This window comes from Chelonia mydas, chromosome 14 (assembly GCF_015237465.2).
Source record: "Chelonia mydas isolate rCheMyd1 chromosome 14, rCheMyd1.pri.v2, whole genome shotgun sequence".
In the NCBI taxonomy this organism is placed as follows: Eukaryota; Metazoa; Chordata; order Testudines; family Cheloniidae; genus Chelonia; species Chelonia mydas.
This window is the reverse complement of record NC_051254.2, coordinates 15,496,971-15,516,356: the sequence shown is the minus strand read 5'-3', so window position 1 is coordinate 15,516,356 and position 19,386 is coordinate 15,496,971. Positions and strand designations below refer to the sequence as shown.

Genomic DNA, 19,386 nt, shown 5'->3' with positions numbered 1-19,386 from the left:
TTCCTTTCGCAGAATGGTCTCAAAGATAGGGGAGAGATGGGCCAGTAATACCCTCTTGTGATGGGGTGCCTGTCTGCCCTCTTCCCATCCTTGGCTGACCTAAGAACTGCTCAGAGACTCATCTTTTAGTGCCCACTCTGTATAATTTATTCAAGTCCCCTCCACTAACACTTATATAGTGCAACACAACAATCCTAATCCCTATGGGACCTTCATCAGGGCCCTGGAAAGACAAGATATCTCTTTTCCTTTGGATCACCTTCAATCTGGGCACAGCGAGCCCTGTCCTCCCCCATAACAAGTCTTTCCTGGCTTTTATCAATATTGTCATCTGATGGATCAATTAATTCTTTAACTCACCCTTCCTCCCCAACTGATTAGCTCATTCCTCCCTTTTTCCTCAATCAGCTGTTACTGGGGAAATTAATTGAGGCTACAGTGATCAGAGTACTGACTCATCTGTGAAGCCTCAGCACTCTGTCACACCTCTCCATTAATTTATAATCTTGAATTGGTCTGCCAACAATGATCGTCCCCTGAGGAATTTGGGATAAATGCCATCCCTGCCAGCAGCTTTTCCACTTTGTGTGACCATAAGGGGCTTATTTACTTCTTCTGTAGTGTATGGGGATGATGGTAATGAAGTGGTGGGGCTTTGTTAGATGTTTAGAAAGAGCTCTTTCTGAACTTCTGTGCAGTACTGGTTCTGCCTTTCACCCTCACTTCTGTTTTTAATCTGTGAATTGGGAGGGTGCTAAACCTGGTGCAATATCTATTTGAATATGTAATTCTTTATTTCAGTTTTCAGGACATACAGATGTGATCAGGAATCAATATAGAGCAGGCAATTTTAGGTGTTCAGTTTATGCCCTATGTACAGTACATGTGAAAACAATATCATAGTCCCTGTCAGGCATTTTGGGCCTGATCCTGTTTATCCTATTCAAATTCCCATTGAAGTAAGGATTGCATGATTTAGCCTATCCGTTGTTAAAAATGTAATGAAATGGTTTCATTTAGTAAAATATAATCTTTGAGGTGGTTACATTTCTAAACAGACACAATCTTACTTACTACAAAGTAAGTACATAACTAAATTTATTTATGTCTGAATATCGGTGATATCATAGCAGAATTTTCAGAAGCCTTCATGATCCATTGTTAACTTCGAGTACTCAACAGCTGACCTTCCAGTGATCTGCTGCACACCATCCATCCATCTCTTCACTGGTTGTCCCTGACTACGATGGTCCTCCCCATCCCTTTCATAATAACTTTCTCAAGTTTATTTCCATCTCTATGCCTAACGTGACCAAAGTATATAAGTTTGTGTCATGCTGGTGTCTGTTGAGCCACTAATCCTGTGAGAAAACACGGGTGCGTGCTATTATGAAATTAAAGCCTGGGAAAGGACCAGAGGAGTGGTAGATAACGTTCCCAAAGAACTGGCAAAAGCAACTGGCGAAAGCAATACTGATTTTATGTGGTAAATTTGTGATGATATATGGATGACTAGAAATTGGCTGGACAACTGGATGAAGAGAATTTTTCTGACCTTGCCAGAAAAGGGAAAAATAACAGAGGGTAGTAACTATCATCTCATCTCCCTGATAGTGCACACAAGCAAAGTTCTGTTCTACATAATCCAGAATTGCGTGAAAAGAAGTATAGCAGCAGAACTACCACCACAAGCTGGCTTCAGAGAGTGCTGAGACACACCTGACCAAATTGCAAATATCCATCACATCACTGAAAAATGTAGAGAATACAGTCACCCACCAATCATATGATTCATTGACTATCAAAAGTGTTTGATGCTATCTGACATGACCGCCTTTGGACGATATTAGCAAGCATGCAGATTCCAATCTGACTAAACTCAGTGCAAGTCTCTACCACCAACAGCAGACCATGGTGTGAACAGCAGTAAGCGGTTTTCTCCTGAGTAGGGTGAGAGACAGGGGTGTATTTTGTCCCCAGCCCTCTTTAACGTATGTGCAGAATTTATTATGAGACAAGTCTTGAAGATTTTTATAAAGTGGATGGAGCTGGGATTTCCATTGGAGGTCACCTCTTAACCAAACTCACATATGCTGATGACACAACTCTCTTTGCTACAACCATCAATGCAATGCAACAAATGCTGAAGTCTGTAAAAACAGTTTTGTGAGGAATATGGACTATTCCTGAATGTAACAAAAACAAACTGCACATACGTTGACACAACAAACAACAACAGGATGCAAGCAAACATCACAATTAACAGATCAGCTGTAGAAGCAGTAGATTATTGAATTCTTTGGTATCATATATATTCAACCAAGGAGGCTGTTCCAAAGAAATCTGAAGAAGACTAAAGATGGCTCACTCAGCTATGGCTTCCTTTAAGAGAATGTGGAAAATATGTGGCATCTTGAAATATACAGACATGCAACTGGTGAAAAGCGTAACCATTTTCATAGGCTATATGATGGGATGTTAATGCTGCTGAAAAAAGAAAACTGAAATTTTTGAAATGTGGTGCTGGTGAAGACTTACATATTAATGATTTATTTTCTGTGAACTTTACAGAAGTTTTCCCAGTTTTGATATATTCATATTTTGTTTTTTTTTCTTCCTATCCAATTTTGTAAAAATGTTATATTGATACCTTTGTTAATGTTTGTATACATGCTGATGTTGAAGATAGTGCTATATGACGGCACTAGGAGTTTTGCGTCAGTAAGAAGTTGAGGATGAGTGAGTTGTAAGTGCTAGGGCCTCAATCTTGCAAATACTTATAAATAAGCTTAATTTTAAGCATATGAACAGTTTCACAGGTAAACTCCTGGTCCAACTGAAGTCAGTGATCAAACTCCTATTGACTCCAGTAGGGTCAAGATTGCACTAGAGCCCTGTGCAGGACTATTTTTTAAATTCTGCTCACGTCCTGCCCTGCCCTGCAATACCCACTTCCACCCGCTCCCACATTTTTTCTTGTGTTTTTATCCTGCTCCCACCCACAAAATCCTTAGATCCCACAAGAGAGACAGATTCCCCCAAGTTACTAAAATAAAATAAATAGTCAGTTAGTATATTCTATATATATACGGAATTCAGACAATTTTTACCACTAAAAGAATAAAACAAATCTTGCTTAAACCATGTAAAAATACTTTAATCTCTGTTATAATAGACATCAAATCTCAGTCCCTCACTTACATTTAAGTATTAAAAGTTTTAGTGTTTTCCTGCAAATTACCACAGTCTGTTGGGTTTTTTTGCCCACTCAATCCTGCCCTCAATAAAGTGCATTTTACCCATTCCCATTATTATGGTAGCGGGTCCTTTGGGACCAGCAGGATCTGCAGGGCTCTGGATTGCACCTATTGACTTGAGTGGGACTGCTCATGTGCTCAAAGTTAAGTCCACATGTATTTCTAGAATTGGGGCCTAAGTTTCTTCCTTTATATCACTGTATTATTATTATTATAGTTATTATATAACTATAAATCAGGTTTATTTTATTCGTATGGTTTTAGATACAAGGGGGATCCATGTCGTGGAGATATATAAATACACAGATATTACGTATTTCTTATTTAACTTTATTTTTCAGTATGTATAGCTATGTATCTGTTGTATAAAATAAATGTTATGAATAGGTTTGTGTAGGAGAGACAGAAAATAATCTTAATGACATTAGTGTGTTGTGTATGAAAATCACTAGCACACAAGGCCCTGATCCTGCAGTGAACTCCATGAAGCCCAATGCTTTAACTTTACGCATGATGTATACAAGATCAAAGCCTTGGTATATGAAATGTGTTGTAAAGATCAAATTTATTACATTACTGATTGTTCTGCTTTATTTTTTAATGAATTTACCCACCCAGACTGTCCGCATTTAGAAAGGACCATCCTTATCCTTAGCCAAGTATTTATAATATTCCCTGCTTCATCTTTAAAAAAACAAATTCAGTGTATTTCAGTGGAATTAAAAGGTTTTAATCCACAAACATCCCTGAATTTGTCATAGATTTCAAGTGTTGGTACGTAGAGTATGAAAGACATTATAGAAAATAAAGTTTACTAATTAGTGTTTTGTGCCTGAACAATGCTTTAGAAAATGAAGTTAATTCACTATTAATAATGGTTATTATTTAAAAGGGATGATTAACTGCATTTTTGTTAACATACATTTTTATGAGGGACTTTAGGAGCTGATACACAGACATTAATAAAGCCTCCAGCATGCTTCTATTGAGCTCCCTGTCCTCCAGCTGTCCTCCCAGCTGCGCTTAGGACATTCATACACATTGCCTTCCTATTGCCTTTCCATTGTGGAGCTTTACAACAAAGGGTAGGATCCAAAGCATGTTCCATTTTGTCCAATCAGAACAAGAAACCTGGAGATAGTTCTGATTGGCTCATTCCTGCCTCCCAGTAGCCAATCGGCGTGCTATTTTAACAACCAATCAGCAGCCAAGCTTGCATCCAATCAGCACTGAGAAAACGGAGGACCGCCTTTGTGTCCTGTGACGGCACGGCGCCGGCGGAAGCCCCGGCCAATGGGGAGGTGCGCCGTTTCCAGGTATTATGAGGTCATCACGCCGCCTGCCGCCCCCTCTATAAAAAGCCGGCCCTCGGAGCGGGAGAGCACAGTGAGGGGGATTGTTGGCTGGGTTGGGTTCCGTGCGCGGAGCGGATTATAGCAGCAGCAGCAGCAGCAGCAGCAGCCGGCGGATCCTCGGACAGGCGGTGAGTGGCTGTTCCGCGCCGGGCAGCGATCGGCTCCCGTGGGGACAACACGATGGGCCGACCGGCACTGCTGAGCGCAGCTCCTGGGGGCGTCGGATGAGACTCGCGCCAGGCCTCAGGACCGTGTCTGGCCGGCTTTGTCCCGGAGGAAGCGGCGCGATCCCTTGTCTGCGTGGAGCGGGCCTGCCGGAGGTGGCCTTCCCGTGCTGCGCGGCGGCGGCCGCCGCTTGGGACTCGCCGGCCGGCCGCAGGCTGAGGGAGGCGGCCGTGACTCACTCTTCCCTCCGAGAAGCGGGGGCGGGGGAGCCGTGACTCCTCCTCCTGCTCCCAGGGGAGGCCGCTGGCGGCCTGCCTGCCGCGCGGGGGAGGGGAGGCAGCCCACGGACATCTGCTGCCTGGGGCTGGCAGCGCTGTGCCCACGCCTCTGCGTGGGGAGGAAGACGGGGGCGGTTTTGCCGATGGCGAGGCCTGCTGTCCCCATGCTGGGGAGCACAGATCGGGGGGGAGTTCTCGTGAGGAAAGGAGAAGGTTTAATGGTGGGGTAGGCGCTTCCTTGTGTCACACGTGCCTGTTTCTCTTCTAGGTAAGTGAGGGAAAATGGCCCGTACAAAGCAGACTGCCCGTAAGTCCACTGGTGGCAAAGCTCCACGTAAACAGCTGGCCACTAAAGCGGCTAGGAAAAGCGCTCCCTCTACTGGTGGCGTCAAGAAACCTCATCGCTACAGGTAAGGAAAAGAACCTTGCTGAGGCGGTGCCTGAGAATATCCTGCAACTCTAGACTTGGAGCTGGAACAACGCGTTGTGATATCCTCGTGGACTGAAGTCTCTTATTGTTCCTTCTAGGCCCGGTACTGTGGCCCTTCGTGAGATTCGTCGTTATCAGAAGTCAACAGAGCTGTTGATCCGTAAGCTTCCCTTCCAGAGGTTGGTAAGGGAAATTGCTCAAGACTTCAAAACAGACTTGAGGTTCCAGAGTGCAGCCATTGGTGCACTGCAGGTATTGTACTACTAGTGACCTCGCTGCTGCTTATGGTAACTTAGGAAGCTGGGGGAGCATGTGTTGCTTTCGGAAGGTTTCTAACACTCTCTTCTCTTGCCTTTTTTTAAAACAGGAGGCTAGTGAAGCATATCTGGTGGGTTTGTTTGAAGACACAAATCTATGTGCCATCCATGCCAAGAGAGTCACCATCATGCCCAAAGACATCCAGCTGGCTCGCAGGATACGGGGAGAGAGAGCTTAAGAGAAAGCAGTTTTTATGGTGTTTTGTAGTAAATTCTGTAAAATACTTTGGTTTTAATTTGTGACTTTTTTGTAAGAAATTGTTTATAATATGTTGCATTTGTACTTAAGTCATTCCATCTTTCACTCAGGATGAATGCTAAAAGTGACTGTTCACATAAACCTCAGTGATGTGAGCCTTGTTGCTCAAGAGTGACAAGTTGCTAATATGCAGAAGGGATGGGTGATCTTTCTTGCTTCTCATGCATGTTTCTGTATGTTAATGACTTGTTGGGTAGCTAAAATTGTAAGGTACTAGAATTGATATAAATGTGTACAGGGTCCTTTTGCAATAAAACTGGTTATGACTTGATCCAAGTGTTTAACAATTGGGGCTGTTAAGTCTGACCATACATCACTGTGATAGAATGTGGACTTTCAGAGGGTGAAACTACAAGTCTTAACCACAGTGTAACTTACAGTTTCCTAAAAACGTAAACCTGGCAGCTATAGAATACACTATGTGCATTTATAATAGCTATTTTATATATTGTAGTGTCAACATTTTTAAATTAAATGTTTTACATTCACATGTGAGGTGTCCTGTCATTGATGTCCATGGAGTTAAACAACAAGCTAGATAAAATGTTTGAAGGGAGTGAGTTAATAATCTTTGCCCGGGGGAGAGGTAGTGTAATACTTGAGAATATTCTTGCACTAGTTCGGTGTGGTTAGTCCTTACAAGTGACCTGAACCAGGGAAAACTTGAGCTTTTGTCCTCTGGCTGCTTTTGTGAAGGTCATGTTTTAAATTAGGAAGTGGTCTTGTCTAGGCTGGAAGGCAGAGCTTGGCTGGTCCCACTCCTTAAATCACAGTAGCAAAGATTTATTTATTTTGGAGAGGGAAGAAGGCCTTAAGCTATCCACCTTCAAGGTGCATTGGTATACACTAATCTCTGTTCCTTAAAACCAAAGCACATCAAACAGGCTGCAAAAAGAGTTAGGGCTCTAATGGGTTGTCTTAATGACTAACCTAGGGCCATTAAAGTATTTATTAATGGTTTAGAAAAGAATAGTCTTAACTAACTACATTATGAAGTCACTTCAGTTTTAAGTATGTATTTTCCTTGGAGTTCTAAGTTTAGGAGCAAGCATGGGAGATCTCAGTTGAACACTGAGGTGTTTTAATTTAGGAGCCTTCTAACTTGACAAATTTTAGGTGCTTTTGAAAAGGTTAGACTTTTTCTCTAACTATTTAACTCAAGTTACAGGTTGTGAGCAAGTTCTAGAAGGAATAAAATTTCTCTATTTCAACATCTTTTGTTTCACTTTCAATTTTTTTTCCCCTGCCTGGAATAATTACTCTTAACTTCTTCCCTGCTTTCAACTTTCCCTCAGAAAATAGAAGCAAGAAAAGCATTACTAATAAAACTCCCCCTCCTCCTGGAACACACAGGTGGAGGGGTGAACTTAGTTGAAATTCTAAAACATGTAATACATCTGTGAACACTTCAGTGGTAGCAGCTATAACTTAATTTGACTAATTAAAGATACAGAAAAGGTGTTAAGAGCAGCACTGAAATTGCTGTCTTTTTCAACTTGCTGTGGGGAGGGAGGTCATTCTCTTTTTCCTTGGCTGTTCTAGAATACTTGCATCCACGCTACTAGTAAGTCAAACATGGAAAAACTGACACTGGGAACAGCTGTTATTCCCATCTTGTTTTATTCCACAAGTGAAATTCTCCATGGGGAATTTTGTAAAGAAAGAACAGTTTATGATGTTGAGACTGGGCAGTAAGTTAGCCTTGGCCTTCAGACTGATAGCTTAGAACAGAATGCATTTGAAATGCTTCCTTCCAAAATTCTGACAGTTTAAAAATAAAATCCTAAATTCAGTTCGTTACAGATGAAGACAGCCTCTTAATCCGTTGTCAAGGTCTTAACGTCTGAAAATAGGATGGAATTGTCACCAGGGCTCCAAATGTGGGTCACTGGAGTGCCCCGAGAATGCTCTGAGTTAGAGCCATCACTCCACCTTCTCATCAGACAAACCATTCAGTGTGTTTAAATCCAGCAGCTGAGGGAACAAGTACTTATTACCAGTTACTCTTCTGAAAACTCTTAAGTTTTAAGGGTGGCACCAGCACCCTTTTCCTCTTTGCAGAATGATTTATTTGGGACAAAAATGTCAGTATTAATACCTTCATGTAGAACATTATTTCCCCCCAAATTGTGGATACTCTGAACAGCACTAAGATAAGTGACCAAATACTACAGGGTAATAATACAAGATTCTAACAAGGGCATTGAATTATGATGTAAATCACTTGAAAACATCTTAAATGCAGAAGGGCAGAAGGTTAAGCAAACTGGGTATCACCATCTTGACATTTATTTTTATTATGAAGGATGGTCCAGTGGTTAGGGCACTAGGACTTGGGAGATTGAGGTTCAATCCCTGCTCTAGCACAGACTTTCCCTGTGACCATGGGCAAGTTGCTTAGCCTGTGCTTCAGTTCCCCTCCTGTAAAATGGCAATAAATGCATTGCCCTACCTCACAGGGGTGTTGCCCAATAGGTACCTTTTGGGGGTGTTTACACAGCAAAAAAAAAAAAAAAAAAAAGACCTGCAGCAGTGCGTCTCAGAGCCCTGGTCAACTGACTTGAGCTCACACCACAGCTAAAACTAGTGTAAACATTCAGGTTCAGGCTGGAGCCCAGGCTCTCAGATTCTTGCCTGGTTTCAGAGCCCAGGGTTCCAGCCCAAATATCTACGCTGCTATTTTTAGCCCCATGCTGCAAGCCCAAATCAGTTGACCTGGGCTCAGACTCACTGCTACATTTTTTGTTGTGTTTTTTTGCTGCATAGACCTACCCTTAGATACCTGGGTAAATAAAATCCAAGGCTTACAAGCAATGGAATGTCCCACAGCTTGATTCAGTCCTATTTGGAAAAGTATCTTTAAATATTAGCCCCCTGAAACAATACAACTCCATTCACTGAGAGCAGGTACTGAAACTTTGGTATTTCTACCAGCTGTTACCTAAAACTGGTTAGGTATGTGGTAAATAAATTAGGTACAGTATTATAGGAATCACTAGAATTTTTCTTTAAAAAAAATCACATTAAAATATTTAATTTTACCTACTCCTGTGCTAATTAGACATCACAACAAAGAATGGAAGTAAACAGTTACTTATGGTTTACATCTTTCCCAATGCCTTATGCTTTTTTAGCCCACCTGTTCTCAACAGGGAGAGTTTCCAAAACACCAAAAACTTCACACATGGGTACAGCTCATTAGATCTTGTGATTGGGGCAGTTAAACAAAGGGCATTTTCCAGAGAAGAATTACTTCACGATCTCAGGCCTTGCTTCAGGAAAGCACTAAAGTACATGCATAGCTTTAACTTACGGACATGTTCAGGATCTATCAGCTTCAGTGGGATTTAAGCACAACCTTTAGAAGATCACATTAAAACATTTCTTTTTACCTACATGTGCTAGTACCTCACAGAAAGTGGAAGTCAGTACTTGCATGTTGCAGAACACAAAGAACTTCCATCTTTTTTACTCTAATTTACATCTAAAACAGTAAAATGTTTGCTTACCAATTCTCTTGATAATTTCTTCACATTCTCTCTCAGAATTTGATTCAAACACAAGACAGTCAAAGGTACTGTGTTCGGGGGTCCCTGGTGAAACCCTGAATAAGAAAATTCCTTTCAATAGACAATAATAAGTCCAGCAATTCACAAAGGGGCTTAAAATGGTGTCCAGGTACAGGAAGTACCATAGAGTGACCTCATCTCAACAGCCGGTGCATCTGTCCCGGTTTCCAATTAAGAAACAGCAAGGCTGGTGGTCCATGTACAAGTACAGCAATGGCACACATCTATTGCACCCTGGGCTGGTAGCCCCCATTTTCTTTTATTGACTTTCTCCAAAAGAGTATACATGTTTTCTAACTCTAACTTACTTGAGAGTGGTTTAAGACTATGCATGAAAATGTAATTGATAAATTCATGATCCCAAACACCGGACTAGGTTTAGCCCACACTCAACTCTTACCCAACACAGAAGGCAAAAAGATGGTTGCTGTCCAGCCGGCGACCCACACAGGAGATCTCCGGATAGGGGTACTGGAACAGAACCTACGGTGTAACAGTCAAGAGAAAGATTTGGTTAGCAACAAAGCTGACAGTTCAGGGTTCAATCCCTGGGGCCTGCCGTTTGTTCACTGAATTAGTCTGGCGTTAAATAAATTGCTGCAAAGGGAAATTCTTTTCCATGTAGAATGAAGTCAGAGCTGCTGCTGCCACGCATAAGAGACACAAAATAGTTTCACATTCTGACACTGCTCTGTACACACAAAGCTCAGTGCACTTTCTACAAGCTAAAAACATGCAAAAGCAGAACCATGCTAATGAAAGTGAGAGGACACAAATCGGGATATTTAAACATCACTAATGTGCCATGTTAGAGGGCTTTCACTTCACCCTCCCGCTTCCCTGCTTCTTGTCACGCTGAGAGCAAGCAGCAAAAGACCAGAAGTCCTAAGTGCAGACAATGCGATGTTTATTAGGGTTAGTTTCCAAGCAAGCATATTCCAAAGCCCTTCACACCAGTCGGGCTTATTTCTATATGCCGATAGTCTGTTCCCCAGTGTTACGTTCCCATCTCTGACGCCGTAGAGAGTTTACCCTGTGGCCCCCTTCCCAGCTCTGACGCCGCAGAGCCCTGCTTGGGTCCCTGTTCCCCCCTTTAGCAAGCATGATTCCAATTTCCCTTCCCCCCACTTCCTGTTTGACCCCAGTTTATAGACTAATATTCTCAGCTTACTTTACCTTAACCAATCATTTTACTGAAATTTAACCAATCGTAACATATTGTAACATAATTCTCTAACCAATTATATCCCACTACCCTAATTAACTTATACCTAGCAAAATTAATTATACAGCAGACAGAAACAATTAGAGAACCAGACAGATTAACAATAGAAAAGTGGAGGCCAAAAAGATAAAACTACAGAAATGAGGGTTTCACAACCACAACCATTGATCAGTGAGTTCTTGCCAGACAGGATGCTATCAAACTAAGTTTTCTTTAACCATCTTAAGATCAGTTTCTTTATCTGGTGGTGATGGGATCGTCTTCCTAACAGCCCAATACCACCTTATTTCAGTGTGACTGGTTTGGAATGTGAGGGTGTGACCGGTCGCTTCCCAGCTTATGGCTGTCTCTGCTGCTTAGCCAAAGGCCTTGGCCTAAGAACAAGGCCTCAGACTATCCTAGTGAGAGAAGGCCCATACACAGGCGGACTGTGATTTTCATTCTTTGTTTTTAAACCCCTGTAACTAGCAAAGTGATAAAAATACACGTAAGTTCTTAAAGTATAGGCTTTACAGGCAGGCCTGAATATCTATATTCTAACATGCCAGACTGTTTCAACTAAACTTGAAGACATCCCTTTCTCACCTTGGAAGAGGTTTTCTCTTGTATGAAGACTTCAGTTTCTTTCACGTCAAATAAAACTTCCTGAATAAATAAACAAAACCAACTTTTAAGATTTATTTTAGAGAAAGATAATAGCAAGAGAGCGCTTAACCAGGAGTGATGTAAATCATACAGAAGCCCAGGTTTTCAGGAAACCTTCTGCTGGTGGCAAAATCCACAGATCACAACGGCTGGTTGGTGCAGCAAATTTAATTTTCAGCTCTTCAGACTTTGGTTCAAATTCAGTGTGGTCATGAGTGAAAATAACCCCGGTGATAATCTCCGTCTAACCTCTGGTCATGATTTGGCAGGATCGCAAAATTGCCACATAATTTAGTTCAGGAGGAATAAAGGATGGGAACCAGCAGAGAATATTTCAGGTCAAGACAGGCAGAGCTGTGTGCGGAGGAGGAGTTATGCAATACTCAGTTTGTGTTCTCCCCTACTGAGCTCACAGGACCTTATTCACTGTTGCCCTCCATCTTGTGCAGTCCTTTATACCGGTGCATAGCGGGCATCAATCACGGCCATTCTAGTACGGTAGTGTTTTCAACCTACTTCACAAACATCTACGCAAGGTTCAGGACAATGGTAAATCAGGCCCAGAAATGTAGATAACTGATTGAGGATTTAAATTCTCAGATTCCCTATTTTAAATGTTTTCTGTTCTTCTGGTTGCAAAGATCCTTCTATATATTAAATCCCTACCGGTGGTTTGTTGAATATACGGCCCAGCTGGTTGAATCTGGAACCAGAGTGAGCGAACAGCACTGGCAGAGATAGGACCTTCCTATATTTATCTTACTGAGGTGTGGTAACAACATCACAATCCGAGCTCCGTCAACTTAAATGCCAACATTAATCTGCCAGTATTCATAGTACACAAACACCAAGCTTGAATGACTGAAGCGTAATTGTAAACCCAGCTGGGGCTGATTCTCATTTAGACTATGTCCCTCTCCTTTTGCCAGCCACATCCTCCCACACACCGGCTCCAAACCTACACCCGTCTGTTCTGTGCCGGCTCAGCCAACTTAACCGTAGAGTTACTCTTCAGCATTTCTACAGCACCACAAGGTGGACACCGCACTTTACAACTGATCAGTATGCCAGACAAACAACAAAAATCCCTCCCTGTGGAGTTTATACACAAAAGGCAGGAATGGATCCAGTACAAGAATATTAAAAGTGTCCTGAAAAGGGAAAACAACGCCTGGTCTGTGCCTTTATTTTGCTTCTTTGTGAGGTCTAAAGAAGGCCCGACATTTTGTTAAAGGAAAAGGGGTTCCACTTGTTTAGTCAGCTTAAATCTGATCGGAAATTACCAGTCTTGTCTTCCCAGGATTTGCTGGTGAACTTGGAGGTGTATATTATGCCTATTCAGTGAGTACGGTACTACTCAGCTGGCATGAGAGTGGCAGAGCTGGGCTCTTAAATTATAACTCTGAAGGGTAGAGCACATGTCTTTTTTCCCCTGAGCGTTCTTTGCACTCGGTACTATGTCATCGTGAGCAGTACTAGCCAGCCTCTTCAACTCAATCCATTTCACCCAGGGCTTAGGTCTCAGGCTCTCTTCCTACTACAATAACGTGCACCATACATGCACAATATAGAGGTATCCCAGATGCTTGTTGTATGTGCACGTAGGCTGCGTGATGCATGTATTCAAAATACAGAGCTACGGCTCTCATGCGCTCTGTGTTGCGTAAGGAAAAGGAAATACATTCTCACCAACCCATTTTGTTTTGACTCGTGCAATAGACACAGATTTGCCGAGCTCCAAACACTACGTTTCAGACTCTTATGAATACTCAAGCCATGTGGTTCTCTCACTAGGTTTGACAACCTAAGCAATGCAAGTAGTATTCCCCTCGCTCCCTCCCAACACACTAGCTCAGGGGTGGCCACCCTGAGCCTGAGGAGCCAGAATTTACCAATGTACATTGCCAAAGAGCCACAGTAATACGGCAGCAGCCCCTCATCAGCTCCCCCCGCCCCGCACCTCCGGCAGCCCCTCCCTCTCCCTCCCCACGCCTCCTGATCAGCTGTTTCGTGGCAAGCAGGAGGCTCTGGGGGGAGGGGGGAGGAGCGAGGGCAGTGCAGGCTCAGGGGAGGGGCAGGAAGGGGTGGAGTGGGGGCAGGGCCTGGGGCAGAGCCAGGGGTGGAGCAGTGAGCACCCCCCGGCACATTGGAAAGTTGGCGCCTGTAGCTCCAGCCCCGGAGTCAGTGCCTGTACCAGGAGCCGCACGTGAACTTGTGAAGAGCCATGTGGCTCCGGAGCCACAGGCCGGCCATCCCTGCACTAGCTCTTCCCCGAGCTCTCCTGTGCATGTGTGCGCGTACACTCGCACCACAACATACTTAGCTTCGTAGCTAATGCCAGCATCGCCACTCATGCATGAAGGTGGAAGACTTTCTCCTAGGCTATGGCAGGAATCACGTCACTTGTAGAAGCCACGTGCAGGAGGAAAGCCAATCCTCACTATATTAATGTTACGGCTGAGTCTGCACTTCCATTCCAAGCCCTGTTTTCACTCTAACTTTTGATCAGAGTGACCCATTTGTTTGCAATCTGAAATGCTTACAGCAGGGTAGGAGAAGGAGTTTTCCCTAGAATCTGGAGAATGCAGGAAGTGTTTATGCTACAAATCAAAAAGCCACTGTGGCTTAGAGGTTTCTCCAGTGCCTAATGCTTTTTTTAGTCCACCAGTTCTTGGCAGGGACGAAAATTTCAAAACCACTGAACTTCACAGAAGTCTGAAGCTCTTTAGTTCCTGTGAATGGGGAAGTTTTAAATTGAGAGGGCATTTTCCAGAGAAAAATTAAATCACAATCTCAGGCCCCAATTCAGGAAAGCCCTGAAGCAGCACATGCTTAAATTCTAGCGACTTTAATGGGATTTAAAACCCATGGATAAGCGATTTCGTGAACAGGGGTTAACCCTTATGGACCACAGCCACAGACAGGCTAGACAAGTCAGTTGCATTACCCTGTATAGTGGAATGACCACTCTGGGCCTTTAAAATTTGCATCTGAACACCAGAGACTAGACAGGTCTGGTTTGCTACCATAGAGGAATGAGATGGGGGGAACCTGGTTGAACAGGGGTGAAGAGAATCTGAAGAGGAGACCCTGGGCTTGTCATAGAGATGAAGAGTTGGGGGTCAGCGGGGAGGCAGAGGAGTTCCCAGGCAGTGAAGAACCCCTGTCCTGTTCTTCAATGCCCCATCCTTCTACTCTGAAGGCCCCAGGCAGGAGGTCCCAGGGAGCAGAGAACCCCTGCCCTGTCACACACACCCTCACTGCTAAGGACCCAGGGAGGATTTTTTGGAAATTAAAAAGTAAGAAAATTCCCAAACAAAGAAATCAGACTAGAGGAAGGGGTGAGAGTGCCGGGGAAGTTGTGCTTATTAAACAAATAACCCCCCAAACCCTTAGAAACCGAAGAAATTCAGCGTTAAGATTAAACCAAAAAGAAACCCAAAGAGCTGAGAAGTCTAGAACAGCACCGGCACCCCAAACAACCTCATCTCTGCCCTGGAGCGATGCCAGCTGCCAGTCTAGCCTTCCTGCGAGGTCACAGCGAGTAACTCACCCGTGGGCACAGGTGCTGCTCTAACACCAGGAGTATCCCTTCGTCCAGCACCTCTTTGCCACCGTACTGAAAACGGATTGGGGCAGGCGGTGGGGGGAAACAAAATGATGTTAAATGAAAGTCAGTGGAAACAAGACCGCGCCCCCCGCCCCACACACACTCACTCCAGTCCATCAGAATCACAACGGTACCTTTCCTACATTGGCCTGGCCCAGGTACCGCAGGTTGTACAGAAGCCTGGGGAGGAAGAAACAGAATTAGGACAGGGAGTCCATGCAGAGCTCCTCTAAGGTGTCTTGCTATGGCACAACTTAAAGCATGCACTAAACCCACTCACCCCCAGAGCGGAATGATACTGGCTGCTTCACGGCTGAGATTCTAGATGAGTCACAATACTGGTACCAACCTGAAGGATCTCCACAACCCCTGGGCATGGGGCATACGTTTCAGCGCAAAATAGCAGCATCCAACACGCACTGGGCAGCTGAGGACTGCTCTGGAGCACACGCTGCAGTGGAAACGCTGCCCAGCCCCACATATGTAACAGAGACCTCTACTCCCTTCCCCATCCCGGCCTGGCTTCATTTCCCAACGTCAGGGCTAACCCAATGCTGGGCACCTGGGATCACGTCACCCCTACCGAAGTGTGTTCCTCAGTTCCAGCCGGCCCTACCTGCCCCCTTGCAGACACCGCTCCTCCTTCTCCTCTTTGTGTGCGTGCTCCTGTTGGAGCTGGAAGCTGGGGACCTTCTCCCTTAGCACTTGCAGGTAGGGCAGCAGCGGCTTGTACATCCCTCCGTCATGCCACTTCCACCGGATCATGCGGAAGCTCAGAGGCTTGCCCTTCAGCTTCTGCAGCACAGTCCCTGCCTGACAGAGAGGAGAGAGCCAGGGCACGCATTGAGGGCGGGGGGCTTGGATCATCCCATGCCAATCCCTCCCTGCTTTCTGTGGTGTAGCTGTGTGTACTCTCAACAGCTGTTAATAATGGAACAACCTGGCCCGCCCCTGCGATCCGGCCACAAGCTGCCAACACATCGTTCCTCCCCTTCCTGCTCACCAAGATCAGGGAAATTGTTCTGTATCCATCCCACGGCCAGACATCTCCCTCCCCCTCCCCCCACACTAGTGAGGCTTTCACTTCAGACAGGATCCCAGAAGAGGGGGCAGCACATCAGCCCCTGAAGGCAGGAGTTCGTCTGACCCCGTGTGCTTCCCCACACCTGTCCGTTGCGTGCATTTCTCAGGGAAAAGCCACTGATCTCGTCAATGACATCTCCAGCCAGCACCACTTCGTCCACCTCTGCCTGGCTCTCGGGAAGCACCTCAGTGACAAAGATCCGACCGTCCAAGTACCTGAGGGCACAGCCAGGACACAGAGTCATCCCAAGTCACAGAAAACATCCCAAGCGGCTGGGGAGGCAGGATCCCTCAGGCCAGAGGAAGAACTAACGTGGCTCTACGTTCCTTGGCCCAAACAGGAGGTAGGTCCAGCCAGTTACAGCCCTTTTGCTCATTGGAAGACAGGGCAGCTGCTGGCAGAGTCCATTGGCATTTGGGGTGCAAGCCTGCCATTCCAGTCATCCTTCCCCTTGCTCTGGGGCAAGTGCCCTGCCTTTCAACCTGAGTCAGGCTGGCATCTAATCAGGGATGCGGCCCAGACCACGGCCATTGGAGAGAGTCCAGAGAAGAGCAGCAAAAATTATTAAAGGTCTAGAAAACATGACCTATGAGGGAAGACTGAAAAAACTGGGTTTGTTTAGTCTGGAGAAGAGAAGACAGAAGGGACAGGATAAGAGTTTTCAAGTATGTAAAAGGTTATTACAAGGAGGAGGAAGAAAAATTGTTCTTCTTAACCTCTGAGGACAGGACAAGAAGCAATGGGCTTAAATTGCAGCAAGGGAGGTTTAGGTCAGACATTAGGAAAAACTTCCTAACTGTTAGGGTGGTTAAGCACCGGAATAAATTGCCCTGGGAGGTTGTGGAATCTCCATCATTGGAGATTTTTAAGAGCAGGTTAGACAAACACCTGCCAGGGATGGTCTAGATAATTAGTCCTGCCCCGAGTGCAGGGGACTGGACTAGATGACCTCTCGAGGGCCCTTCCAATTCTATAAGTCCATAGATCCCAGCAGCACTTACAGCAATGCAGATGTGAGGCTGCCGAGCAGCAGGGGAAGGGAGGAGGAAAGCTGGTCTCTTACCTGAGCACCATCCCCAGTTCTCTGCAGGGTACAGTCTCATAGGTCACACACACCTACAACACAGCATCTGTCAGTACAGCCTCCAGCAACGGCTCCAGGTAGCACAAGAATTCCCTCTCCAGCCCCTTTCCGCCTTGGCAAGGAGGGGGGCATTTTGCCCCCCATTAGTGTTTGCTCCATTTACATTTGGGGGAACTGCTCGGAGAGATGCCAGCCTGAGACCTCTGGAGTCTGAGGTCATCCATTTATCCACAGAAGAAGTGCAGCAGCAGTGAGCGTTCCCCCTTAGAGCCCCACCCTGGGTCTCCAGCCCAACGTTGAGCACCACCGCCATGTCTTTCCAGAGTCTGCTAAAAGCCCGCCTAAGGTGCTCAGCCAAAGTTTGTTCAGTCTCCAGCCTCTCTGCTGAAACTGCCAACAAGAGCGGTGACTGCGGTGGTGCTTTTTGAGACAGACTCCAGCCTGCTAGACACTGGACGGAGGCCAGAGCCGGCCACCCACCCCACACTTCTTAGGTTGCCATGTTGTAATGGCCTTTGGTCAGTGGAGACAATGGAGCCACGGGTTCCATGTCCCATTACTAACCCCTGGAGCCATCTCCTTCTGGGAAGGCAGCTTTCTGACCTCACCGACACACGGTCATTCACTGCGGGTCTCTAACCTGGGATTTAGGCAGGGCCAAGGCAGACTGTGGAAGGATTAGTCTGCAGGACACACACAAACCCTGTATTCCCCCCAGAGAAACACCTCCCATCCTGCCACGTTAATTAAACGGACACAGGCAACCTGAAATGCAGTCCATTCAGTTGTAAGCCTTTTAGGGGCAGGCACCGTGGGTGAAATCCTGGACCCATGAAAGTCAATGGGCGTTTTGCATTTGGCTTTGGTGCAACCTGGATTCCATCCCAGGTCTTTGTATTTCTAGGATTTTGAAAATCCAGTGGAAAGGAGGAAGGGGATAATTTTTAAAGAAATTAACACTTTCCTGAAGGTTTGAAACCTCTTAGCACAAGAAAGCCAGAAAAATGAAACTGAGTGAAAGTGACCACCCTATTTTCATTGTGTAAACCCAGAGACATGCAAGATGTCTAAGAGCAGTAATAATAGTGGAAAGGAACTTAGATTTTCTAAAATTTCCACCAATTTTAGATACCTGCAATGTTAGTAACTTAGCCCCAGTCCTGTAAACACTGACTTACCTGCTTCACCTTACTAACAGGAGTGGTCCCAGGGACTCGAGGGACTAAAGTGAATCAGGGGAGTAAGTGTTTGCTGGTTCAGGACCTATGTTAAGGAATCACATAATGGGCTAGATCTTCAGGCCATGTAAACAGATGGCACTCCACTGACTTCAGTGGAGCTATGCTGATTTGCACCATCTAGCCCAATGATTTTTAACCTGAAGTCTAACAAGGTTCTGTGTTTATGATCCAGGTATTCAGCAAGGGGCCACCCAGCAGATGGAAGGAAGAAGAATAAAATCTTGGATCCCGCATCAGAGGGAGAAGCGGAGTCTTACCGGCAGCAGCCAACTTTCATCCAAGAAACTGGAATTCTGCAGACAAAGCACAGCAGAGCAACTGGTGTCAAGTATGAAGATGAAGACCTCTGCACACAGAGTTATGTTAGACATACAAAGCTGCTGCCCAGACCAGTTTATTACTGTACCTGCAGATCCAGAGAGAAATTCATCTCTGACACCACCAGCATCAGTGAGAGGAACGGCTCTGTAAGAGGGGGGACCAAGAGCCAACATTACTGCCAGACTCCTCACCAGCTGCACATTGGCTTATCCCCACGTCCCAGGGACACTGCAGAGGTCCAGATCAGAAGAGATTTTCCAAGTAAGTAGCAGACAATGGAGGACATGGCTCCCAATTTGGACAACAGGGAGTTTTAGATCCTCAGGGTCATACTGTATTAATAACAATACTTGCCCAACCGTACATACCAACAATATTTTGCACTTCTCCAGTGCCTTATATCCAAGGATCTCAAAGCTCTTTACAAACCTCAATGGATTAAACCTCATGGCAGCCTGTGAAACAGGGATTATTATCCCCATTTTAGAGAAGGGAAAACAAAAAGGCAAAAGTGACTTGGTCACGGGGCCCAACCAGACTGAGTCC

The 19,386-nt window shown here is 45.1% G+C and overlaps 2 protein-coding genes across 7 annotated transcripts in view; one reads left to right on the top strand and one right to left on the bottom strand.

Annotated features, from left to right (window-relative positions):
- Positions 1–19,386, bottom strand: part of LOC114022549 — a 36,311-nt gene that overhangs the window by 2,177 nt on the left and 14,748 nt on the right. For 4 of the 6 annotated variants that reach the window (XM_027834658.3, XM_037913938.2, XM_027834655.3 and 1 more), the window contains exons 6-15: positions 18,926–18,984; positions 18,777–18,812; positions 17,258–17,310; positions 16,277–16,409; positions 15,727–15,923; positions 15,245–15,290; positions 15,054–15,119; positions 11,441–11,500; positions 10,031–10,113; positions 9,571–9,665 (exon numbers count right to left, since the gene is read on the bottom strand). In XM_027834658.3, coding sequence (XP_027690459.2) covers positions 9,571–9,665; positions 10,031–10,113; positions 11,441–11,500; positions 15,054–15,119; positions 15,245–15,290; positions 15,727–15,923; positions 16,277–16,409; positions 17,258–17,310; positions 18,777–18,812; positions 18,926–18,984 — 828 coding nt within the window. Of the gene's footprint in view, positions 1–7,662; positions 8,036–9,570; positions 9,666–10,030; positions 10,114–11,440; positions 11,501–15,053; positions 15,120–15,244; positions 15,291–15,726; positions 15,924–16,276; positions 16,410–17,257; positions 17,311–18,776; positions 18,813–18,925; positions 18,985–19,386 lie in introns of those variants that run through there. The other 2 variants (XM_043528456.1, XM_027834657.3) reach the window with 1 other exon arrangement.
- On the top strand, positions 4,516–6,551 carry LOC102943316 (histone H3.3A). Its single transcript, XM_037913939.2, has 4 exons — positions 4,516–4,740; positions 5,324–5,465; positions 5,584–5,737; positions 5,853–6,551. The coding sequence occupies exons 2-4, from the start codon at positions 5,338–5,340 to the stop codon at positions 5,979–5,981; spliced, it is 411 nt and encodes a 136-aa protein (XP_037769867.1). The 5' UTR covers positions 4,516–4,740; positions 5,324–5,337; the 3' UTR covers positions 5,982–6,551.

Coding starts and splice junctions, on each gene's coding strand:
- LOC102943316 (XM_037913939.2), top strand. CDS start 5,338: ATGGCCCGTACAAAGCAGACTGCCCGTAAGTCCACTGGTGGCAAAGCT. Junction 5,466..5,583: donor AAGAAACCTCATCGCTACAG/GTAAGGAAAAGA, acceptor TGTTCCTTCTAG/GCCCGGTACTGTGGCCCTTC. Junction 5,738..5,852: donor CAGCCATTGGTGCACTGCAG/GTATTGTACTAC, acceptor TTTTTAAAACAG/GAGGCTAGTGAAGCATATCT.